This window comes from Sciurus carolinensis, chromosome 7, assembly GCF_902686445.1.
Source record: "Sciurus carolinensis chromosome 7, mSciCar1.2, whole genome shotgun sequence".
In the NCBI taxonomy this organism is placed as follows: domain Eukaryota; kingdom Metazoa; phylum Chordata; class Mammalia; order Rodentia; family Sciuridae; genus Sciurus; species Sciurus carolinensis.
In genome coordinates this window covers 97,791,602-97,812,574 of record NC_062219.1, presented here as the reverse complement: position 1 = coordinate 97,812,574, position 20,973 = coordinate 97,791,602, and the positions used below count along the sequence as shown (strand labels likewise).

The 20,973-nt window shown below is 34.6% G+C and overlaps 1 protein-coding gene across 6 annotated transcripts in view; it reads right to left on the bottom strand.

Annotated features, from left to right (window-relative positions):
* The window catches only part of Khdrbs2 (KH RNA binding domain containing, signal transduction associated 2), a 616,356-nt gene that overhangs the window by 63,858 nt on the left and 531,525 nt on the right, over positions 1–20,973 (bottom strand). For all 6 annotated transcript variants that reach the window (XR_007109614.1, XR_007109613.1, XR_007109616.1 and 3 more), the window contains exon 8: positions 2,687–2,745. Coding sequence is in view for 2 of the 6 variants with exons in the window: in XM_047559804.1 (XP_047415760.1) it covers positions 2,687–2,745 (59 nt within the window). In the remaining 4 variants the exon portion in view is untranslated. The remainder of the gene's footprint in view (positions 1–2,686; positions 2,746–20,973) is intronic.

The following is a 20,973-nucleotide window of genomic DNA, read 5'->3' as shown; positions in this document are numbered from 1 at the left end:
TCACGAATAACCAGATATCATCAAATTCATCCCTACCATTGAATTCGGCGCAAGTAATTATGTAAAGGAAAGCTCATGAGAGTAATTTTCCTCAAACTGATGTAACAAATATAAAGAATAATGACTATAAATCAAAAAATAAAATTCCAGATTTTAAAATGATTTTTTAAAATAATAATGTATCTTATTAGATCACAAGCTTTAGTAGAGCATTTGCTATACATCCAGAATTGAGAACAATGGCTTGCAGTCTAGCCATTAAATAACAATTTGTTAAATGAATAATGTTCTCTAACCTTTAAGAGAACTATACAAGTTTGGAATTCTTGGTTTATAAACTCTAGATTCTAAACTCACATAATTTAGAACCTGGTGCAATTTACACGTGACCATATGTTTCTCAACAGTAAGTAGCAGGAACCAAGAAAGAACAGTGTTTACCTTGTACACCTTTATATTCCTAGAGCCTAGAAATATGTATATGCAAAAAGGTGAATGGATTAAAGAAAGGTTCAGACTGTGTCTTATCCAACAACCATCCTTAGAAACTAAATGAACAAGGCAAATGGCCTGATTGCTGCATGATAAGAATGCACTTGGAACAATAGAAGGATAGTTATTGCTCTGTGGAATTCTGAGAACCCTGCAGTGGGCAGTGTGGATGCCCTGGGGTGCTAGGCAATCTCACACCCTGGCCTGGCTGGTTACTAGGGTGGCTTTGGATAAGGCCTGGGTTTTGGATGGTAGTTGTTTTTTATTAAGCAACATCTGATGCCTTTGACATCTTCCTTCCAAAGAGTAAAAAAAATATAAAGAACAAAATTAAAGCTATACTTTCTATAGCAGCTCACCAGCTGAGTCAGACCTGTTCAAACTTGTCCATCACTTATTTTTCTGTGAAACAGCTTGTGAAAATATGCTTAATATGTTTTAGAGAATAATCCTATGTCCAACAACAGCAAAAGATTAGGTCAGTTTGGTGCTAGGGAAGGTGGGGAGAGAGTAAGCCTGGTATTCATTTTAGATTCTCTCTCTCTCTTTCTCTTTCTTTGGAAAATAGTATAAAACACCTTCCTCCCCTTAGAGTAGTGAAACAGCAGCTGACAAGATTTAGAGTTATATCACTAAGTTGAACATTTCTTTGCTTTAAAAAACTCAGATTTAAAGTACCAGATCCTATTCAGAAACAACAACAACAACAAAACAACACAAAAAAGCAATCAGACACTTTTGAACTCAGCTTTTTGCTTTATCACCTATTGTTTAATTGAGGCAAGTTACTTAAAGCTGTGAGCCTTAGTTCCTCATGGAAAAAACACAGATGATAATATGACTATGTTCCCTACAGGATTAAAACAGAGGATTAAATTATATACACATACCTATAATTTCTTTTTTTTGCAGGGGTGGAGGGCATTCAGGGCAGTGCTAGGGACTGAACTCAAGGCCTAATGCAGGTTAGGCAAGTGCTCTACCACTGAACTACACCTCTACAGCCCTGGAATTTTTAATCCTCATTATAAATTGCTAAATTCAAAGCTGTAATAGTCTCCATATGTGTTAGCAGTGATGGATAGCATTCCAACCATTGATAAGAATACAAAAACAGAGGTTGACCCTCATAGCTGTACTTTCACATTGACTTCACCTTTGTTTTTTAGTCTCCTCATAAAAATGAGATAGTATCATGACAACTTATTACAAATAAGTAAATGGGGATTATGTTAGGGTTGATGGTGGTTGTTGATTCATTGTTTCTCCTACTTCCAGGACTGGCCTGATGTGAGTCAGCTTATGACCCTGGTTCTCAGGAGGACACACTTCTTCCTTCCTTCAAAGGGTTGTGCCTTCCTTTCTACATCTTGATGCTGCACTACACCTTCATCTCTGGAGCCCCAAACACAGAGGCAACATTTATGGTCTTCTTTATTGCTCCCCATAAAGAGGAACAGATTGGCCTAGGGATAATTTTTATAAAAATCCAAGACTGTAAACATTTAAATGAGTGTCATTTTTCAAGGTGGTCAACTGGTGACACTGTGTGCATTTTAAAAAACCAGATCCTAACCCTCAAAAATGATGTACTATATTGATATATGATAGGCATTCAATAAATCTTTACTGAATAGAATTATGATTAATTTCAAGTGACATTTTTAATTAAAGAATTCATTTTTGAAATTAATGAATTTTATAGACCGACAAGCTTATCGACTATTGATTCTTAAAAACCAAGCATTGGCACTTTTAAGAGCTATGCATGCTAGAAAAATAATTTGAAAGTTATTTTATAGTAACAATTTCTGCCCTTAGAAGTCTTAAATATTTAAATGTATTCTGCTCGGATGATCTTTGTGACAGCAGGAAAAATACACAATATTGTTGCCAAATCAGTGAGTCAGACAATAGACACATGGAAACACACGAAACACTATTCAGAAGGCTCACTGTTGCTGTTGAAAGTGATCTATGATAGTGATTAATTGCTTTTGAAATTTTGATCAAAATTGATCTGTCCAATTTTCTGGCACTGGCTCTGTAAGTCAAATCTCACCCTGGAATTACATAAATCAATTTAGCCTGGACTTCTGTGAAAACCGGGGGGAGAAAGATATAAGTAATTTCTGAGTTGTCAGTGACTGATGGATGTTCTGATTTCACGGTTTTAGTAAAGAAAAGGTCTTACCGTAGCTGTCATAGGCATCCTCACTTACTCCATGACCATAGTCATAGTATTCAGGCACACTGCAACAGATTTAGACAGCAATCAATGTTACTGTAATAAGGAGGAATCAACCCAGAAACTCCTATGGAATCTGAAGTAAAAATGTGTGCTAAGGTATCACCCCGGAACCCGCTAGGCATAAAACACAATCCTAAAGAAACATTCAGTATGAAAAATACATTTTATTGACAAGAAGTACTAAGATTTTTTCATGCTACTTCAGTCCTCCTTTACCTCTATCATCCAATTTGATAAAACACATTTCCCCTAAAACACAAGTATAATACTTCAAAATTTGTCAAGAGGAAAGTTATAAAAGGTCTGTTTTCAAGAAAAAGTGCTAGATAAGTTGACAATCTTGTCAATTGTGTATGACTTTTGATGCTGTTACCTTAAGAAATATGCATCTTTGTTTCCAAACATGGAAATTGTATTTATACTCCCCTCCAACCCTTCCCCAGCATCCAAGCACTGCTCAATGTATAAGCTATTCTTTTCAATCAGTATTTTGCAAATACTTCTACATTTTAATAATTACCAAAAAGGTGTTGTTCCTCTCTTTCAAACTTGAAGGATACTTAATGCCCTCTGCTGCATGATTTTCCTTACTTTATCCTGCAGCACCAGTTTCCCCTTTTAAGACCTCATTCCACTTAGTACCCACACATCTGACATATTTTCCATCCTTAAGCCCTCCCATCACCCACATATCTCCTTCTAGTGACTAGCCCTTTCTATGTAGCCCTTCAAAGAAATTTTCTTGAAAAGAAACCGGCACCCCCTCCGTAAGCTTTTGAAACTTATTATTGGTTTATTATAATTATACAGAATTGTGGGGTTCATTATGATACGTTCATACATGCACATTGCATAAATTGGTCTACTTCATTCCCCAGTACCTCTCCTTTCCCTCCCCATCTCCCACCCTTGAGCCCCTTCCTCTAGTCTACTGGTCTCTTCTATTTTCATGAGATTCCTTGACTTTCCTTTTTTTCTCTCCAGTTCCACATATAAGAGAAAACATTCAACCCTTGAATTTTTGAGTCTGGCTTATCTTACTTAGCAGGATGTTCTCCAGTTCTATCCATTTTTCTACAAATGCCATTATTTCATTTTTCTTTAGGGATTCAGTCAAACCTTCATTTTGTAAATATATCACATTTTCTTCATCCATTCATAGATTACTAGGCTGGTTCCATAACTCAGTTGTGTGAATTTTGCTACTGTAAACCCCTCTCTGTGTTTTGAAGATACCCAGTAATGCTACTACTACACTACAAGAGCTTTTGTCAAGATGGTGACCTTTTCAAATCCAGGGATCACTACTTGATCCTCCTTTTAGCTTAACATCATTTAATACCATTGATATGCCCTGCTACTTCAAACACTTCACTTGCTTTCAGATCTCTTTCATAGGTCTCTGAACTCAATTTCCTCATTTTTCTCTACTGGTGGTATCTCCTTGTTTTCCCAACCACTTAATCCTGGAGAACACTTGGTCTAAGTTATTAGGGAATTTTTCTTTTCTATTCTAGGCAATCTCTTCTGATCCGATGACTTTAATTTCCCCTTCACTCTGAGAACTTCTAAATTATATCTATACTCTTCCACACTTGGCAACTCCCCTTACTCTGGTTTCAAGTGCACAACTACCTAGTGTACTTTTCCACTTGAATGTAAAACTGAACATATCTAAATAAAAAAAGAAATAATATACTTTCCAACTCAGATCTGCTGTTTTGCATTTTCATCTTCGTTAGTAACAACATCTTGGTTAGTGTTACTTATGCTCCAAATCATGGAGTCCTCCACTGAATCCTCTCTTTTCTCTCACATCCAATGTTCAAGTCAAATAGCAAATTTTCTCACTTCTATTTGCAAAATATATTCAGAATCTGAACATGTCTAAACATTTCCATACCTATGGGCTATGGTTGAAGCTATCACCATCTCTTACCTAAATGACTACAATAGCCTAGCTGGTCTCTGTGCCCTCTGGCTCTGTTTCCATAAAAATGATAGAACAGTCAAAGTCAATTTTATAGATGTTAGTTAGATTATCTGCATTCTTCTCTTGAAATCCATCAATGGCTCCCCACAGTCCTTAAGAAAAAAGTTGAAATTCTTACTTTGCCTATGTGATTTCCTCTCCTAGTATTTTCACATCTTGCTACCACATCCCCTTTGCTCACTCAACTCAGGGCACACTGGGCTCTGAGATGTCCCTTGAACATCGAAGACACATGATTATGCCAGAGTGTTTTCATCTACTGTTCCCACTTCCTGAAAAATGACTTCCCTGAGTGTCCAATTGTCCCTTCATTCTTTCAGAGCTCACTCAAATGCCACTTGGGAGAGGTTTCCCTGATTGATTCATTTAAACTAGCACTTACTCAGGCATTCCCTTGCTTCTCCATCTTAGCATTTATCATTCACCACCATACATAGTATATAAACAAACTCACAAATACACGTTCGTTTATGTACTGGCTGTTGCCCTTTTGTAGAATGTAAGCTTCTTGGACTAGGAACTCTTTTATAACTCTTTTGTTCACTTATCACTGTTCCAGGTTGATTTCTAGAATATTGTTTAGCACATGATATTACATTTTTTCCTCAAAAAACTCCTTGGTTTAATGTTAGACATTGTTCATTTTCCTCTGTTGAAATTTTAATTTATAAAATTTAACAATTACCTCAAGATGATTAATTCTTTTTTTAAGACCAGTATTATTTTTATTAAGCAATAAAGAGATTAGAAAGCTAACCTCACAGATTACTCTGAAAGCATCAGCACTTAGAGAACATTTCTAAAGAAAAAAATAGGGTAAGCAAATACAAACTAGAAATAGAAGGCAAAATATAGAGGAAAATAACCATATGATAACATTTTTACTGAGGCGTACATTACTTAAACCATGTAGCAATGATTATTTTTTATGTCTTTTAATGTGCCAAAGTGTTGCTTGTCAATAATGCATCACTATCATCAAGCAGAACCAAAAAGGAAAAAAGAGGAGAAGTGATATTGGCCATTCCCTTTTTTTTTGTTTGTTTGTTTGTTTGTTTGTTTGTTTTTTCTGTTGTTGCAGTGCTAGGGATCTGAACTCAGGACTGCTAATTCCCCTAAAGGAATTAGGAGCAGCGAGTATGGCAAGAAAATGGCTTAGTTCCAAATATCCAACTGTATAAGTTCTGAAAATGGGAGAGAGATGCCAAAGGGGTAGGTTGGAAAAAACTCAGAAGGGCCCCAAATTATATGTTCTCCAAATGTGGTTGTTATTATCCTTGAAGGCAATCCCGTCAGTCTCAATATACTAAGAACTTGTGATTTCACTGATAGTAAGGAGACAGAAGCAGAAAGGAAAAGTCTATATATCAGAAAAGAAAAGTTGGCTTCTTCAACCTCAATTTTAGCATGAAGAAGCTGAAATAATTATGCAGCTCAGCCCTCATTGCTCAGAATATTTATATATGAACTAATAAAAATGTATGGCAACCTATCTTCTCATTCTGCTTGAGATGATAGGTTAATGCCTTTATATGTTTATATTTTCTTTTACATGCTTTTCTTAATAGAAATTATACAACCTAATTCAGAATCTTCAGGTAGATATAGCAAATTCCTGAGTTGTGCCATTAATTCTCTGGGAGGTCAAGAAGTGGTAGTCATGAGAAAATGATGTAAAAAGCAGAACTTCCATTGATAGGCATGGGTAGCAGCTTCCTCCTGCCCTCGTCACAGTCTGCAAGTTTTCTGTGAGTAAGCCTCTGATTATGTGTCCCAGAGTGTGCTCCATGAAAACCAGCAGCACCCAACACTACCGAGTGGCCTCAGACTGTTTCTCACTGGATTATAATTCTAACTTTAGTTGATGAAGGCAAGGTGGGGAGACTGAGAGAGACCGAGATGATGAAGCTGCAGTACTTTTATCATCAATGACATATACACGCCAAGAAGAAATTTAACTTTCAGAAATCCAAAATGGGAAAATGGAACATATAAGATATTTGTAAAATAATGATAATGTAAAATAATGGTAAAATGATGGAAAATAATCATAATGGACTCTGTAGATTCCACACCTTTGCTTATTCATTATCACTATTTACTTCTTCCATAGGAAACTTTTTACTTGTCAATGGCTGTGCACATAGTGAATGTACTCTCCAGCTACTCCTTCAGCTAGACATGCTCTTTTGACTAGGTTAGGAAACAAGGAAGGTGCACAGAGGTAAGTATGGCAACCAAGGACATTTCTAATTTAAGAGCAACAGACTACCACAAGGGGGAACCTCTGCCTCTAAGTGATCACAAGGAGTGAATTTATACTACTGTTTATCTCAGAGATAGAAATAATTTAAAAAAATATATATTTTAAAAATATTGTTTGATAAACTGAATTTTTAATCTCTCTTTTACAATTTAGTTGAACATAGTAATCAGTTCAGTATGTGGAAATGCAGAACTGCTATTAAAATCCCAAGCAATGAAGTATTAACTTGGAAGGAGGGTGGAGGATATAAAGAAAAATAGTAGAGTAGGATAGAAATGTCACTTGTTATGCCAGTCAGTGACAACTTAAAGGGAGGGCTACAGGTCTGCATATCCTTTTAGTGCTAGGGAAAAATGTTATACAAAACCTAATGCTTAGTGATCCTGGTTGATTTTAGAAAGGCTTCTGTTGTGTTTTGCAAGAAAAAGGAAAGGAACTATAGGTTAGCTGAGACAGGCTATCTCTGCCTGATTAGTATTAGTTCAATAATTTAAACTGATATAAGGTCCAGAACTTTGGGACTTAAGGGGATTGAAAAAGTCGGCTGTTCTGTATTCCAATAGAACAAGAACATAAATGTTGCTTAAAGATGTCTTCACATCTGGCCTGGTGGGACACATTTGTAATCCCAGCTACTCAGGAGGCTGGGGCAGGAGGATCGCAAGTTTGAGGCAACGTAGTACAATTCTGTCTCAAAATAAAATAAAAAGGGCTGGGGATGTGGCTTAGAGACAGAGAGCTCCTGGGTTCAGTCTCTAGTATTACAAACAAAACAGAGAAAAAAATGTCTTCACGTGTTTCCATTAGTCTTTGCTGACACATATGAGTCCTAGAACAATCCTTAGGCCTCCAAACATGCATGAGCAGGAAGCATGCAACAAAAATTGTGAAGTCTCCTTATGTGGACATCCTCTGTCAAATTTAGGTAAGACCATGGATCAGTTCATGTATCCATTAGGATACTGAAGAACCTTCCAGGAAATCTGGCACAACTCCCAGAAAAGAGAACCAAGGTTGCCAGATGTACAATTAAAATATTTATTTCATTGCTTTAATTTCCACTTGGCAGGATTTTGTAACTGCTCTTGGCTACTGAGTCTTCAGTGTTTCCTTCTTTTGTTTTCCTAATGGCAGTTTCAATAACAGTTCCTCTGTTCCTTTTTGATCATTTTATACTTACAGGATGTTTTGTACAGGAAAGAGAGCTGTGTACCATTGCCAGACCTCAAGTACAAGATCTAATGTAGAGGTCTGAGTATTTCCCAGAGATCTTAGAATTTGATTGCTGGTTTCAGCAATCAGAATTAAACTTGAATGTTCTGTTAGAAAAAGGTCGTTCTTATTTTGTTTGCTTGTTTTTGCTTTTATTTATAATGGGAAGAAGGAAATTCACTCATATTTGAAGGACTAGAGGGCTGAGCTATAAGAGACTTCTAGTTGTTCTCCTCTAAACACCATTTGTCCCACTCTTCATAAGTGAGACCATCAACTTATGCCTTTATTTGCCAGTCTTCTTCACATATGAATGTGGTCATGTGCTTAGTGATGGTACAAATTCTTTATGACTTGTATAAAGTTAAGTTCTTTTTCTTCATTTCTATTCAATGGACCTAACTGGAAATGTCAGTGAACAGTGTCACTTTGGAAGACTGATGTTAATAAGGGAATCCCAGTAGCCAGAATCCCTAAATGGTGCAATGGAGCAGAACACACCCACTGGCCCAAGTCTATTAAGTAAGAGAGAGATAAACTTCTCTCTTGTGTAAGCCACTGAATTGTGGGACTGCCTCATTATAGAAGTTTAGCCTATACCTCAAATAATATAATTTCAATTTTTATATGGCAATTCCTTGAAGATTAACAGGCATTCAGTAAATATTTGTTGAATGAATACATAAATGATTGAATAAAAAGAAGTCAAAGAAGAGATTGCTGTATTTGAACATATATAATCATAGAATATTTTGCTAGAAATATCTTTTTTTTTTCTTTTGGTATCAGAGATTGAACTCAGGGGCACTCAACCTCTGAGCCATATCCCCAGCCCTATTTTGTATTTGTTTATTTAGAGATAGGGTCTCACTGAGTTGTTTAGTACCTTGCTTTTGCTGAAGCTGGTTTTGAACTTACGATCCTCCTGCCTCAGCTTCCTGAGTCATGAGGATTATAGGTGTATGCCACTGTGCTCAGCTGCTAGAAATACCTTTATAGAATTTTGTGTATGCTTAAGAAGTGATGTCCATTTACTCTGAAAGCAATGGGAATAGTAACACAAACACACAAAACCCCCACTTACTCATTTCTTTTCTGATATAAATGGAATTCAGATTAAAAGTTTAATAATTTAATCTGATATTATTCCTGCCTTCTTTATTTCACTTATCTATCAATTCTTTTAAATACTTACTAATGTCTAAGTAGGGAGAAAAATATTATTTAGAATTTTACTAATAATTAGATATTGTTTGAGTCAACATAGCTAATATGGGTATTCTGATTTTGTGTGTCAGATCCTGGAAAAATTATATCTGCTATAACCACCAGAGTAATAAAGCTCCAAATCACTGATAATTATCATAATTCAAATTAACACCTCTATAATTGTAATAGTGTGTTGAGAAACCCAAACCCTTATACTTCCCAAAACATGAGATACAGTAATAGTGAACTGAAAATTAAATAACTAGGTTGTGTTTATACAGAATTCATTTGTTCACTTTTACTCATTTCAGCATGATTAAACAATATGATAAATGAAATAAATGTAATGAAACAGTAGCATTCTGAAATAATTTAAAACAAGTATGAGGTCAATAATACAGCCTGCTTTTTTGTAGTCAATACCAAGATTAAAAAATGTATTTTATATATTTAAGGCATTCGATATTATACTTTGGTGGATTTATACATAGTGAAATTGTAATCAAGTAAATTAACATGTTAAAGTAACATGACAATATAAAAATCACATGTGAAGGATATACCACTACCCACCTATTCTTAGCACTTAAGAGAGCATTCTCAATTTTTTTCCTCTTAAGCTGAATCCATGTTATATTGTGTATTTACACTGTATTGACAGAAATTTGTCCAGCAAAGATAAATTTTTAGTCCACACCCCATCATCAAATTGTGAATTAGTAGTTCTATTTTTATAGCCATTTATGGGATGAATGAATTCTGTTAAGTTTCATCACTCTGGGAAAAGTGGAATTTATGAAGCAGTAATCATTAGTGTGTAGATTAATGAGTGAAGCACACAGGTACATTAATCAGTTCTCACCACAAACACACCTATCCTCAGAGTCATTCAGACTATTAACTGAACAATGTGGGCACAAAGAAAGAAATGGGAGACTCTCCAGCAAATTCCTCAAGGCTTCACAGCTTCCTTCCACATCCCATCACTGTTGTATGACATGCCTACTCTCGTGATTATTACTGAGGCTTCCCTGAAAAGGGGGCATCTGTTATTTCTAGACTGAAGGTGAGGTTTACCAATGTAGGAAAACGTATGCCTGTGGAATGCCTATGCTGGGAAACACATTTGCAAATAGGTTTTTAAAAATAATTTCATTTGTCTATTCCTTCTAGAGCAAATCTTATCTTTCCACAGAAACTAACTACTCTCCTTCCTTATCTCTCCCAATGTATTTTTTCATTTTCCTTATTTCTAGTTATACAAAATAATGGTATAACAACCATAAGAACAACAACAGCAAAATAAAAACCTAGCAGCTTCATGTAGATACATTCTAGTTTATGAAATATTAAAAATAAAGTAGAAGGAACTGAAAAAGGCCTCATGGAAATTATAGTCTACCAGAAAAGCAATTAAGCGCGAAGTGTTATTTATTCATTCATGTTTTTTTTTAAATTCATTAATAATAAATATAAGAAAGAATTACCCAGGTTAAAAGGAATAAAGGACACTTGCAGGGAGGGAATTAACACCAGTCAAAATTCATAGAAAAAAAAAAAAAGGGGTGGCATCTGCAGCTAATCCTCCAGAGTTAGGGAGTTAGGTTAAGGTAGAAAGGTATTTACTGTTCAATCTCAAGAAAGACGCAGAGAACAGAGTTTTAAGCACTCTGTCTTCATTATGGTAAGTAGTTTGGATTTTATCCCAGTTACCACTGAAAACAATGAAGGTATTTAAAAGAGGATCAACCAGATTATATTTCAAAGAAATCACTTTTGGTATTGTCCTTCTTTTCACTCTGTACCCTCAGCACCTGGCACAGTATTGAACACACAGGAGATGCACAACAAAATTTATTGACTAAAGGAATGGATAAGTAAATACCTGTAAAATGGGCAAGTTTTACAGTTGCTCTCCACTATGTGTTTTCACACCCATATTTCCTTAGTATACATGAACTCCCACTATTTTGTTAAATTAAAATGTGATAAAATTTGCATATTAAGACAAATTATTTGTGACTTTAACTTATAATTATTTGGTATCATTAGGTGCTACATTCAGAATTCAAAGTTTGAACTGCTAAATGTAATTTGTTTCTTTATTATGCAACTTGGCAGATATTAAAAGGCAAATGGAAGATAAAAATAATAATTCTGGGCTAATTTTAAGCAGCAATTAATTCAAAAGAATATTGTGGGTGATTTGGTGGATATGGAGAACAATATATAAGTTATGTCTGATATTTTAGAGGCCCAAACTCAAGTGGCTAGATTATGAAGAAGCAGTATATGCTTACTTTTTGCTAAAATTTTAATAACATGTTCAGGAAAGACAATGAAAGCCACATTTATTAAATGCTATTTCCTTATTGATATAAATCTTCTTTCTTACCCCTTTATTGCTTCTACCACCTGATTTTTAGACTGGAGGGTTTTAAAGTGGAAATGGGGTTTTAAACAAGAAATAAGATCATTTGTTTCTTTAAAATTCTTCTCAGAAGAATAACTAATCATAATATATCAATTCTGTATTATAATATATAATACTCTGGCATTTAGTACACTGTGAAAGCATTATATACCTTATCTTATAATCATTACAACTTTTTATTTGGTAATAATTAGCCCAAATGCAGGAAACAAAATTCAGTTTTAGCTAGATAAAGCTACTTGTCCTAATCTACCCAGCTCCTCAGTGGTGAAGTTTGGGTTTGAACTCTGGTGTATCTGATGATAAAGTCCACATGAAAGGTTTGCAATTCATCTAGTTTATCATACAGATCTAAAATAATCATACTCTACTTTATTTGAATAGCACTGGATAAAAAGATGGGAGATAATTACTTCAAGCCAGTATGATCTTGGGCTAATGGTGATTAGAAAGATGAGATAAGCCATGAGCTCCCCTCTACAATTATCTGTCCTCTTCCTCCTGCTCCTCCTTAGAAAAAAATCCCAGCTACCATCAAGAACAAGGACTTGCCCCAGGCACACATACTTCTCTACACTGCTTGATCCCTACTTCCAGAAAGTTTTCTCAGATCCCCACTAAGCCACCATGCTCTATGTCTCCATAGATAGCACTTTCATTGTTCCAACTTCACCTCTATACATGCTGTCGTTTACCAATTTGTTTTCCCAATAAAAGATGATTTCCCTGAGGTCAAGGTATGGATATCACTATATTCCCAGTGCTTGACAAACAGTAGATGCTCAAAAAATACTGACCAAATGCTCTCTCAGGCAGTCACTAAAGAAGGAAGATGTTCATTTCATTTTCATTTAAGTATTTTCTATTTAGTAATTAGCCTTTCTTCTGAGAACAACCATAGAATTAAAACATATAAGTTATCCTTTCTAATATTAGAAACAAGTGCTCACATATATGACAACTTGTTTTGCTGAAAATTTACTATCATTATATTTACACTATTAGTAAATTAAAACTTCGTATGAAAATAAACCATCCAATCCCTAAACACGAGGTAGAACTTCTATTTAACATATTTCAAGTTCAGAAATAGTTAAAATAGAGGTTAATTTAAAAAATACTATTAAAAGTAATATCTGAATATTCAAAAATTGATCATTTTGCTTACTCAAAAATATTAAGTGAAACATATTGTCTTTTTACATGTTTGTGTTTCAGTCAAAATGCAAATACCCTTTCTCTGTGCCCAAACAGCATGATTTTCACAGAGCTCTAACAAGGGAAAGATCAATGCTCTACATTTAACATTTCTAAACTATCTTTAAAATTCTATCAAGATTTCATAAATAGTTTTGAAAATTTTGTAGGGTATAATTTATTTATTCATTGCACTCAACCAACAGTGTTATACAGAAAGCACTGTTGTATAGAGCAGCCCTATTGGTGAAGAAATAGAACATAAATTTATATCTTCCAAAACTAGTGAACTAAATATATTAAACATAAATAGGTAGATAGGTAGGTAGGTAGACAGGCAGGCAGATAGGTAAATAGATAACATAGTAACCTCCTGCAGTTGTTTTTCTGTCCAACTTGTTTTGAGAAGGTCAAAGATGCAAATCTTCCCTTTCAAGGAAACTGACTGAGAGGTAAGAAAAGTCCAGTCTCAAGGGTGGAGAACAGCTAGTCTCCATTCTTTGATCCATATGAAGGAAAATCAACATTTCTTTAAAAGTGATATATAGAATTCAGGAAGAAAAAAGGTTATTTGAACTTAAAATAGGGAGTTGCTATTTTCTGTTTTTATAATTGTGACATCTTGGGCAAACCATTTAATATCCCTGAGCTGCAGTGTCCTCACCTTTAATATAGGTAATAATTTTATCTACCTCAAGTATTAATGAGATAATCTGTGATAGCTCCATGATAAGTGCCTAGTACATGCCGGGGACTCAGTAACTGTTAATAATAGGTGATTCTCCCATCAGCGAAGGCATGGACATAAAGCTCCTCTTTTTCATATTCATAAAGGTTGCTGTGCTGAGAAAAATTTCATCTTGAAATATTCTGAATTAAATTAAATAACCATACATGCCTTCTTAAGTTTCAGCTGATGGTATTTAATGTTCACAGGATGAAATATAGGCTGATTATTCATGAGGGAAGTGACATATTTGTTCTGCTCATAGATTAAAGATCAAGATAGATGATCTATATAAGGCATCTAGTGTAGAATTATGATCAGCTCTGCGATGATCTCCTTTAGAGAAAATGGATATTTTGAGAGTATAGTCTCATGCTCCAAAGGAGAGAGAAATATATTTATATATGCTTTTGTTTTCTGGATTAAACATTATGCATATATTTCTGCAAATAATCTCCTTTTATAGACAGTCTGTAATCATGTATTTTCTTAGCTTTTTTTTTTCTTACTTTGACCCTTTATTACATAAATGGGTGAGCAATTCCATAACAAAAACATTAATCTTCTGTTTCATTGTGTAAAATTATCATTAGAACAAGCAATTATTTTCTATAAATAAAAACTTCAACTGACTGATTAATTAGGCTCAGTGGTACATGACATTATTAAATGAACTGTTACTCGCTTTTGGTACAAATACATAAAAGCTATTGAACCCTAGTTTGATTTGAACACAATTTTAACTGTATACACATATTTCTTTGGTTGAGTCATAATTCATGAGTATCAGTAGGATTTCAGTGCTATAAACATCAATATAATTTCTAATTATTTCAATACTTTAATCTTGTTGACACTGAGTCTGAATTCATTGATGCAATGTGCACTGTGGCCATGTGTGATTAATATTTCTGCTCTTTCAAATCACAAATGGAATCTCACCTGTGCAACATAATGTTCAAACCACTTGTTACTGAAACATTATTTTCATGTATCAGACTTTAGAAACCTGAAAAATAGAATCTGGGGAAAGAATATGTATGTTGGTAACAATGATTATGTTTTGACAGACTTGCTTTCTATGAGGAAATAAGGCAAATTCATCCAGGAACTCTTGGCATGTGACTGAAGTCAGGGAAGCTTTAGGTGTTTTATGAATAAGCATTATGAAGACTGCCTGCTACTAAGCATCAGTTGTGATGCTAAATTTCTGCAAGAAGAAAGGAAATCAGAACTCTGACTCCTTGTTCCCATGTACCACCACTGTGCATGCTTTCACCTAAATTATAATCACTTTTTTTCCACATTTCTCCTTTCTCTAGTTCTGAAATGGTGAATGACAAGTTCCTTTTCTATATTCTAATCACCCATTCAGCCTAGTCCCTGTCACTCGCCTCTTAACATACACCACACCTAGACATCATGGAATGCCATCATGGAGTGACATGAATGGCTTCATTCATGACCCCATTCTTCTGACCAGGCTAACTGTCTAGATGGCACTTCCTCTGTTACTTCACCTAGGAAAGCCTTCACCATTCTCCCAGGATCCAGCTCCATGGTGAGCTTCTCATTAAGGACTTACCCAATCTCTGTGGCAAGGTATTAGCCCTTCCCACTTGTCTTCTGTAGGATTTTATTCACATTTTCATGTAGAACTAGCATCATTGTATCAAGTTTGCAAAATATCTATTATGCCTAAATAACAATAATATTGTGCTAAAAAGGCAGATTCCTGAGCCTGTTCCTTCAGGTTCTGATTCAAGTGCCCTTAGCGGGGGGCCTAGAGATTTCTTATTTTATTTGTAGTAATTCTGGTATAGAAGTCTGCAATTATACTTTGAAAAAAAAAAAAAAAAACAAAAAAATCAAATAAAACCAAAACAAACAAAAACCCACAAAAAATGGTCCTACAGTAAGTGGTGATAAATCAAAATCTGTTATGCTTGATTTGTTCCTATACATAGGTCCAGAACAGTGATGACATTCAGCATTCAGTGACTATTTGTTGAATAAAGGAATGGATAGTTTTAAAATACTACATAATTTCTATGTAAATAATTTGTAAGCTGCCTAACAGTGCAACCACGTAGATTCATAACTATGTTTACAACTATTCTTCTGGAATTTTAGTTAGTGGTCAATATCAATGTAAAAGTTGCTAGTAAACCTTATCCTTGGTACTGTTTTCTCAAAGATTTCCTCGAAAAATACTTGAAAAAAAATAAACATAAAATATGCTAGGGAGTATAACTAATATGCTTGTTTTAAGAATTGGTATTCAACAAGGTAGCTCAAAACCAACAATAAGAAGCCTAAACAACAAGGTGAAATGTCATAGAGATAAATGTACATTTCTGAGCTTAGGTTAAAAAAAATCAATTGCAAAGAGGCAGGATGTTGTTAGAACTGGCTTGATAGTACTTCATTTAGAAAAAAATCTGGTTTTCAGTTGAAAACAAGTTCAATAAAACCCAATAATGTGACACAGCCACTTAAGAAAACCACAGTAGGATTATGTTGAAGGATTTTGAAGCAAGAAGCATAGTATGTAATAGTGGCATTTCTTTGCACGTCAACTCTCTCTATATAATATATCTCAAGATCACAGTGCCAGACTTTAAAATGGATACTTGGACTACTGGAATGTTTTCAGAAGAGAACATCATGGGACTTGGGAAAATGGGAATAATGATATATGAAGAACGGTTGAAGAAAAGCCTGTCTAGGTAAGCATTACCCTGGGTTTCAGGTTGTTACTGGTAAAATAATTGGAAAACAAACAACAAAATATCAATATGATACAAAAATTAGCAATTATTAAGCTTATTACTTTTGGTTTGGTTAGAGGGTGTTGGATCTAGGCTAGGCTTGCTAAAGGCTCTGTTCCAAGCTGTGGATGGAGTGGGCTTGGCCCTCCCTGAGATCTGGGCTCTAACTAGGAAAACTCTTCTCATGGTAATGGCAAGAAGGTGAACGGGAAGCATAGCTACCTTCTAAGGCTGAGATTTAGACGTGGCAATATTGTTAATCAAAACAAGATACCTGGTGTTGAGGAGTCAGAAAAACATTCTTTACCTCTTTATTTTAGAGGGACTAAAAATTTACAAGCAATGCAGGGAGAGGAGAGGACCTGTAGTTGAGGATACTATATCACACTTTTGATTGGATATGGGTAGAGGGACATTATCTTCTTTGAGAAAGGCAGATAGGTGGAAGAAAAATAAGCTAAATATACATAAGTGAAGCTTCACAAGGCAGATGGAGACCAGTGTATATAAATAGAGATTGTAGGAGAGTACGGTACTTCAGTTTAAGAGTTTCCTCATAAACTTAGGTATTTCAAAAACAGTCAAGTTATTTGGGAAGCAATATGGCATTAGCACAAAGGTTCTACTCTTTGAAACAGGAGAGAAATCAGTTCAAAGCTTGGACTCTTATTAAGCTACAAAGTCCTGGGCACGGTAAACATTTGGAATCCTAATTCTTTATCTGTAACGTGGAGATAAGACTATTCATTTCATTAGACAAAGTTTATAAAGTACTTAATATAAGTGTCTTTCATGTAGCTAACGCTCAGTATTGTTACTGCTGCTATTTTTAGACTTACTACCTTTAGAAATACTCAAGCATTCTCTTCAGACTTTTGTTTGCCTCTTTTACATATATATTATTTAATCTTATTGAATATTATATAACAAAAGTCTACAAATATTATCCTTCAATTCCAAATCCAAAAGCTGTGAGACCAATGGTTTTTTGTAAATTGAGGGTCTGAATAGTTAGGCAAAAAAGATCTAACCTAAAGTGATAAGAAGCTATCTATAGCTACTTATATCTTACTTGTTACAGTTATTCATATATTTAAATACAGTTCTCTTAATATGTATTTTTGGCCCAGATGATAGTGAACGTAATCTATAATACGAAGTATATGCATTGTATTGACTGTCTAATGTACAAACAATTTTGAATATGGAACAAGTGGTCCACAGCATTGTAATTCAACCAGTACTTTCTATGTACTATATTTACTATATTTGTTCACCATCCTGTTTCCATCACCTAGCAAAGAGCAAACACTTAATGACTATTAATTTAATGTATATGCAAAAGAAGATGTTAAGAACGTCATAATGGAAATTCTAACTATGGAACATGAATAGTATCTGTATCTTCTTTTCTTTTTTTTGTTATGTATTCATCACAGGTAAATTCTATTCACTTTTCTGAGGTTCCCCCAAGATCTTCTCTTTGTTTTTCCAACTCTATGATTTAAAAATTACAGAGGTCCATCTTTTACATTTTGGCTGTCATATCTGATTTAAAATAAAATTATATATATATATATATATATATAATTTCTTATTACTGTGTCCTTGAGAGCAGTTTCTGTATGCTGAATTCTCAATTCACATTATTTTGTAGAGAGGAGAACTTAGAAAGCAGTGACCATTATTTTCTACAGATATGTTTAGTTTAAGCTCCAAAGTGTCTAGTTTCTTTAGATTACTCTCTAGTATCTAAAAATCAGGATATTGTATTGAGATTGCAGGTTATATTTTCTAAAAATGTCCACAAAACTATTTTCCATCCCTGAACCAAGCCAGTTGCCCATTTATGAGTGTGGTCTAACAGTGCTTCTCTTGAATCTGGCTGGTCACTGGGGATATGCGTTTGGGGTTTTTATTTTGTCCCTGATAAGTGGAATGCTCTCTGATTTCTGATTACCATGTCCTCAACTGCTTTCCTCTGCTATACCCTTCTACCATGATGTTCTGCCTTACCTCTGGTCCAGAGCAATGAAGTCTGCTGTGAGCACCAAACAAAACTTTCCTCCTCTAAAATTGTTCTTGTCATTTCTTTTGGTCACAATGATGAAAAAGCTGATTGAAACATATAATATTAAGAAGACTCCCCAATTGATTTCAGTCCCCAATCATTGAGTCACCCTTGGCTTTTGAGTCTTCTCAGTTGAGGTCGCAGATATAGCGGAACAGAGGCAAGTCCCCACTGTTGTACCTCATTTAAATTCCTTATGTTTAAAAATCTGTGAGCATAATAAAATGGTTGTTTAGTATCACTAGTTTTGGGATAGAAAGCTGGAAGCCTAGACCATATAAGGAGCCCTCCTTAGGCCATGATACCATAAAGTTGAACAAAATGTAGTTCTTTTAGATTGAGTGCACACTTTCCAGTTTGTCTTGAACACCTCTCATTGTATATCTTTACAACATTCCTTATCTCTTATGTGTTCAACTGTATGTTAAATATGTTTCTTCTATTTATTAATACTTATTTGTGGTGGGGCTAAGCTTCTCCTCACTTACCCTGAAACCAGAATTTCACTTTAGGTTCTTAATCTGGCTTTAATGCTGGGGCTTTTTGCACCAGATTGGGCCAGATTGGGTTCTTTGAGCATTTAAAATGATTCCACATGTTTGAAGTTCTGATGGTATATTGTTTGTCCATTACCTTTTTGTTTCAGCTGAAAGTGTGTCCAGTTCTGAACTAATCTGGTCAAGAGAAATGGCAGATTGATATTTCAATAAATGATGAGGCAGGTTTTAGTTAGTACTTGGGATACTTAGTTTTTCTTGGGAGGCTTCTCATTCAAATGGTTAGGGAAAATGATTTCTCTAACTCTTCTTGTTAGAGTTTCATGAAAAGGATTTTACTTGGGCAAAGAGTTTAGTTGTCACTGAAATTAACCTTAAATTAATGAAAAAGTCAATAATTACCATGAATGAGTAGTGAGTAATTTGAGGAAACACAGTATTTTCTTTCTAAAACTAACAGTGATTACCCTGACTACTTAAAATAAATAATATGTCAAATAAGAAGGAAGGAAAAAAAAAAGAAAAAGAAAAAAGAAACAAAATGTAACAAGAGCCAGATTCTCATTCTGCTGTGGATATATTCAGATAGTATGGAACCTACTGTTTATACACGTAGAGATAGGTAGATGGCACAAAAATACAACTAACTTGTATAATAACCATTGGAAAATATCTCAAATCCATAACTTTCTATAAATTCAATCTCATCATTGACTATATATTGAGACATAGGAGAACTGAATTATAAAATGAGGATGAGTCACTTTATAGAGAGTAGAGTCATTTAAATGCATGGGACAATCAGTTATATACTTAATATAATATGCATTAAATTACTGGGTAACTGCAGTTTTGCACACTTTTTCATTAAAAATGTTTCTGTAGGCTCAGTGTCAAATACAAGGGATCACATTAAACTTAAAGCTGAAAAACAGTAGTTAAATAATTTCAATTTCATTTTTTTCTTTCTTATATTTTGGTCAGAACATTTTGAAAAGCATACAAATACCTTTTTATATTCTTACTATTTTAAAGGTATATTCTCTCTGGCCTATTCAGGTCTGTAACAGACATCTATTCAATTGATGAGCTGATTCATATTTTTAGGTACTATTTATTAGTCTTTATGTCTAAGGCTGTGGAGTTTGTAGATATGGGTTTGAAATGTTTACTATTTGGATTAACTTGAATTAAAAAGCAGTCCTGTCTCATACGTTGTTTTAAGAGATCAGTGCTTCCAAACACTTAGCATAGCAGCTCGTACTATTAGATATTATGTACTGTTGTTTCCAAATAGCCTCTGCACAATGAAACAGTGGTTCTCATCCTTTGGGCTTTGACTACTGAGAAGCTAAGAAATTGTTCATGGGTTCTGAGAAACCACTCGTCTATCAACTGTATATTTCTATGTTTACTGTATGTTCTCACTTTTTTTTTTAGTGTATAGATGATTTCTTATATACAAAATGAAAATTCACATAAAAGCATGATTGTTTCCATAGCAATTTCGTGTCTTTATTTAAATCTTTAAGAAAGTGACAGAAACATACAATTACTAGTTGTTGAAATGTGATAAAAACTTTAGATGTTGTGCTAGGTCTCCTCCATTTCCTTCCACTTCTATCTCCCCTCTAGCCTGCTCTCTATTCAACGGAAGATGAATGGCAGCTCCATCACTTGTGTCCCTTGTCCTCTGCGTCTTTGTGGGTCCAACCAATGGGAGTAATGGTAGGAAACTGGAAGGAGGGAGGATAGTGAGTTTGGGGTATTAACTACCTCAGCTTCCTTCTCATGGAATGGCCGAGGACACCATCTGAATCAAAGATCTCATGTCAGGTGACCATTCTATATGT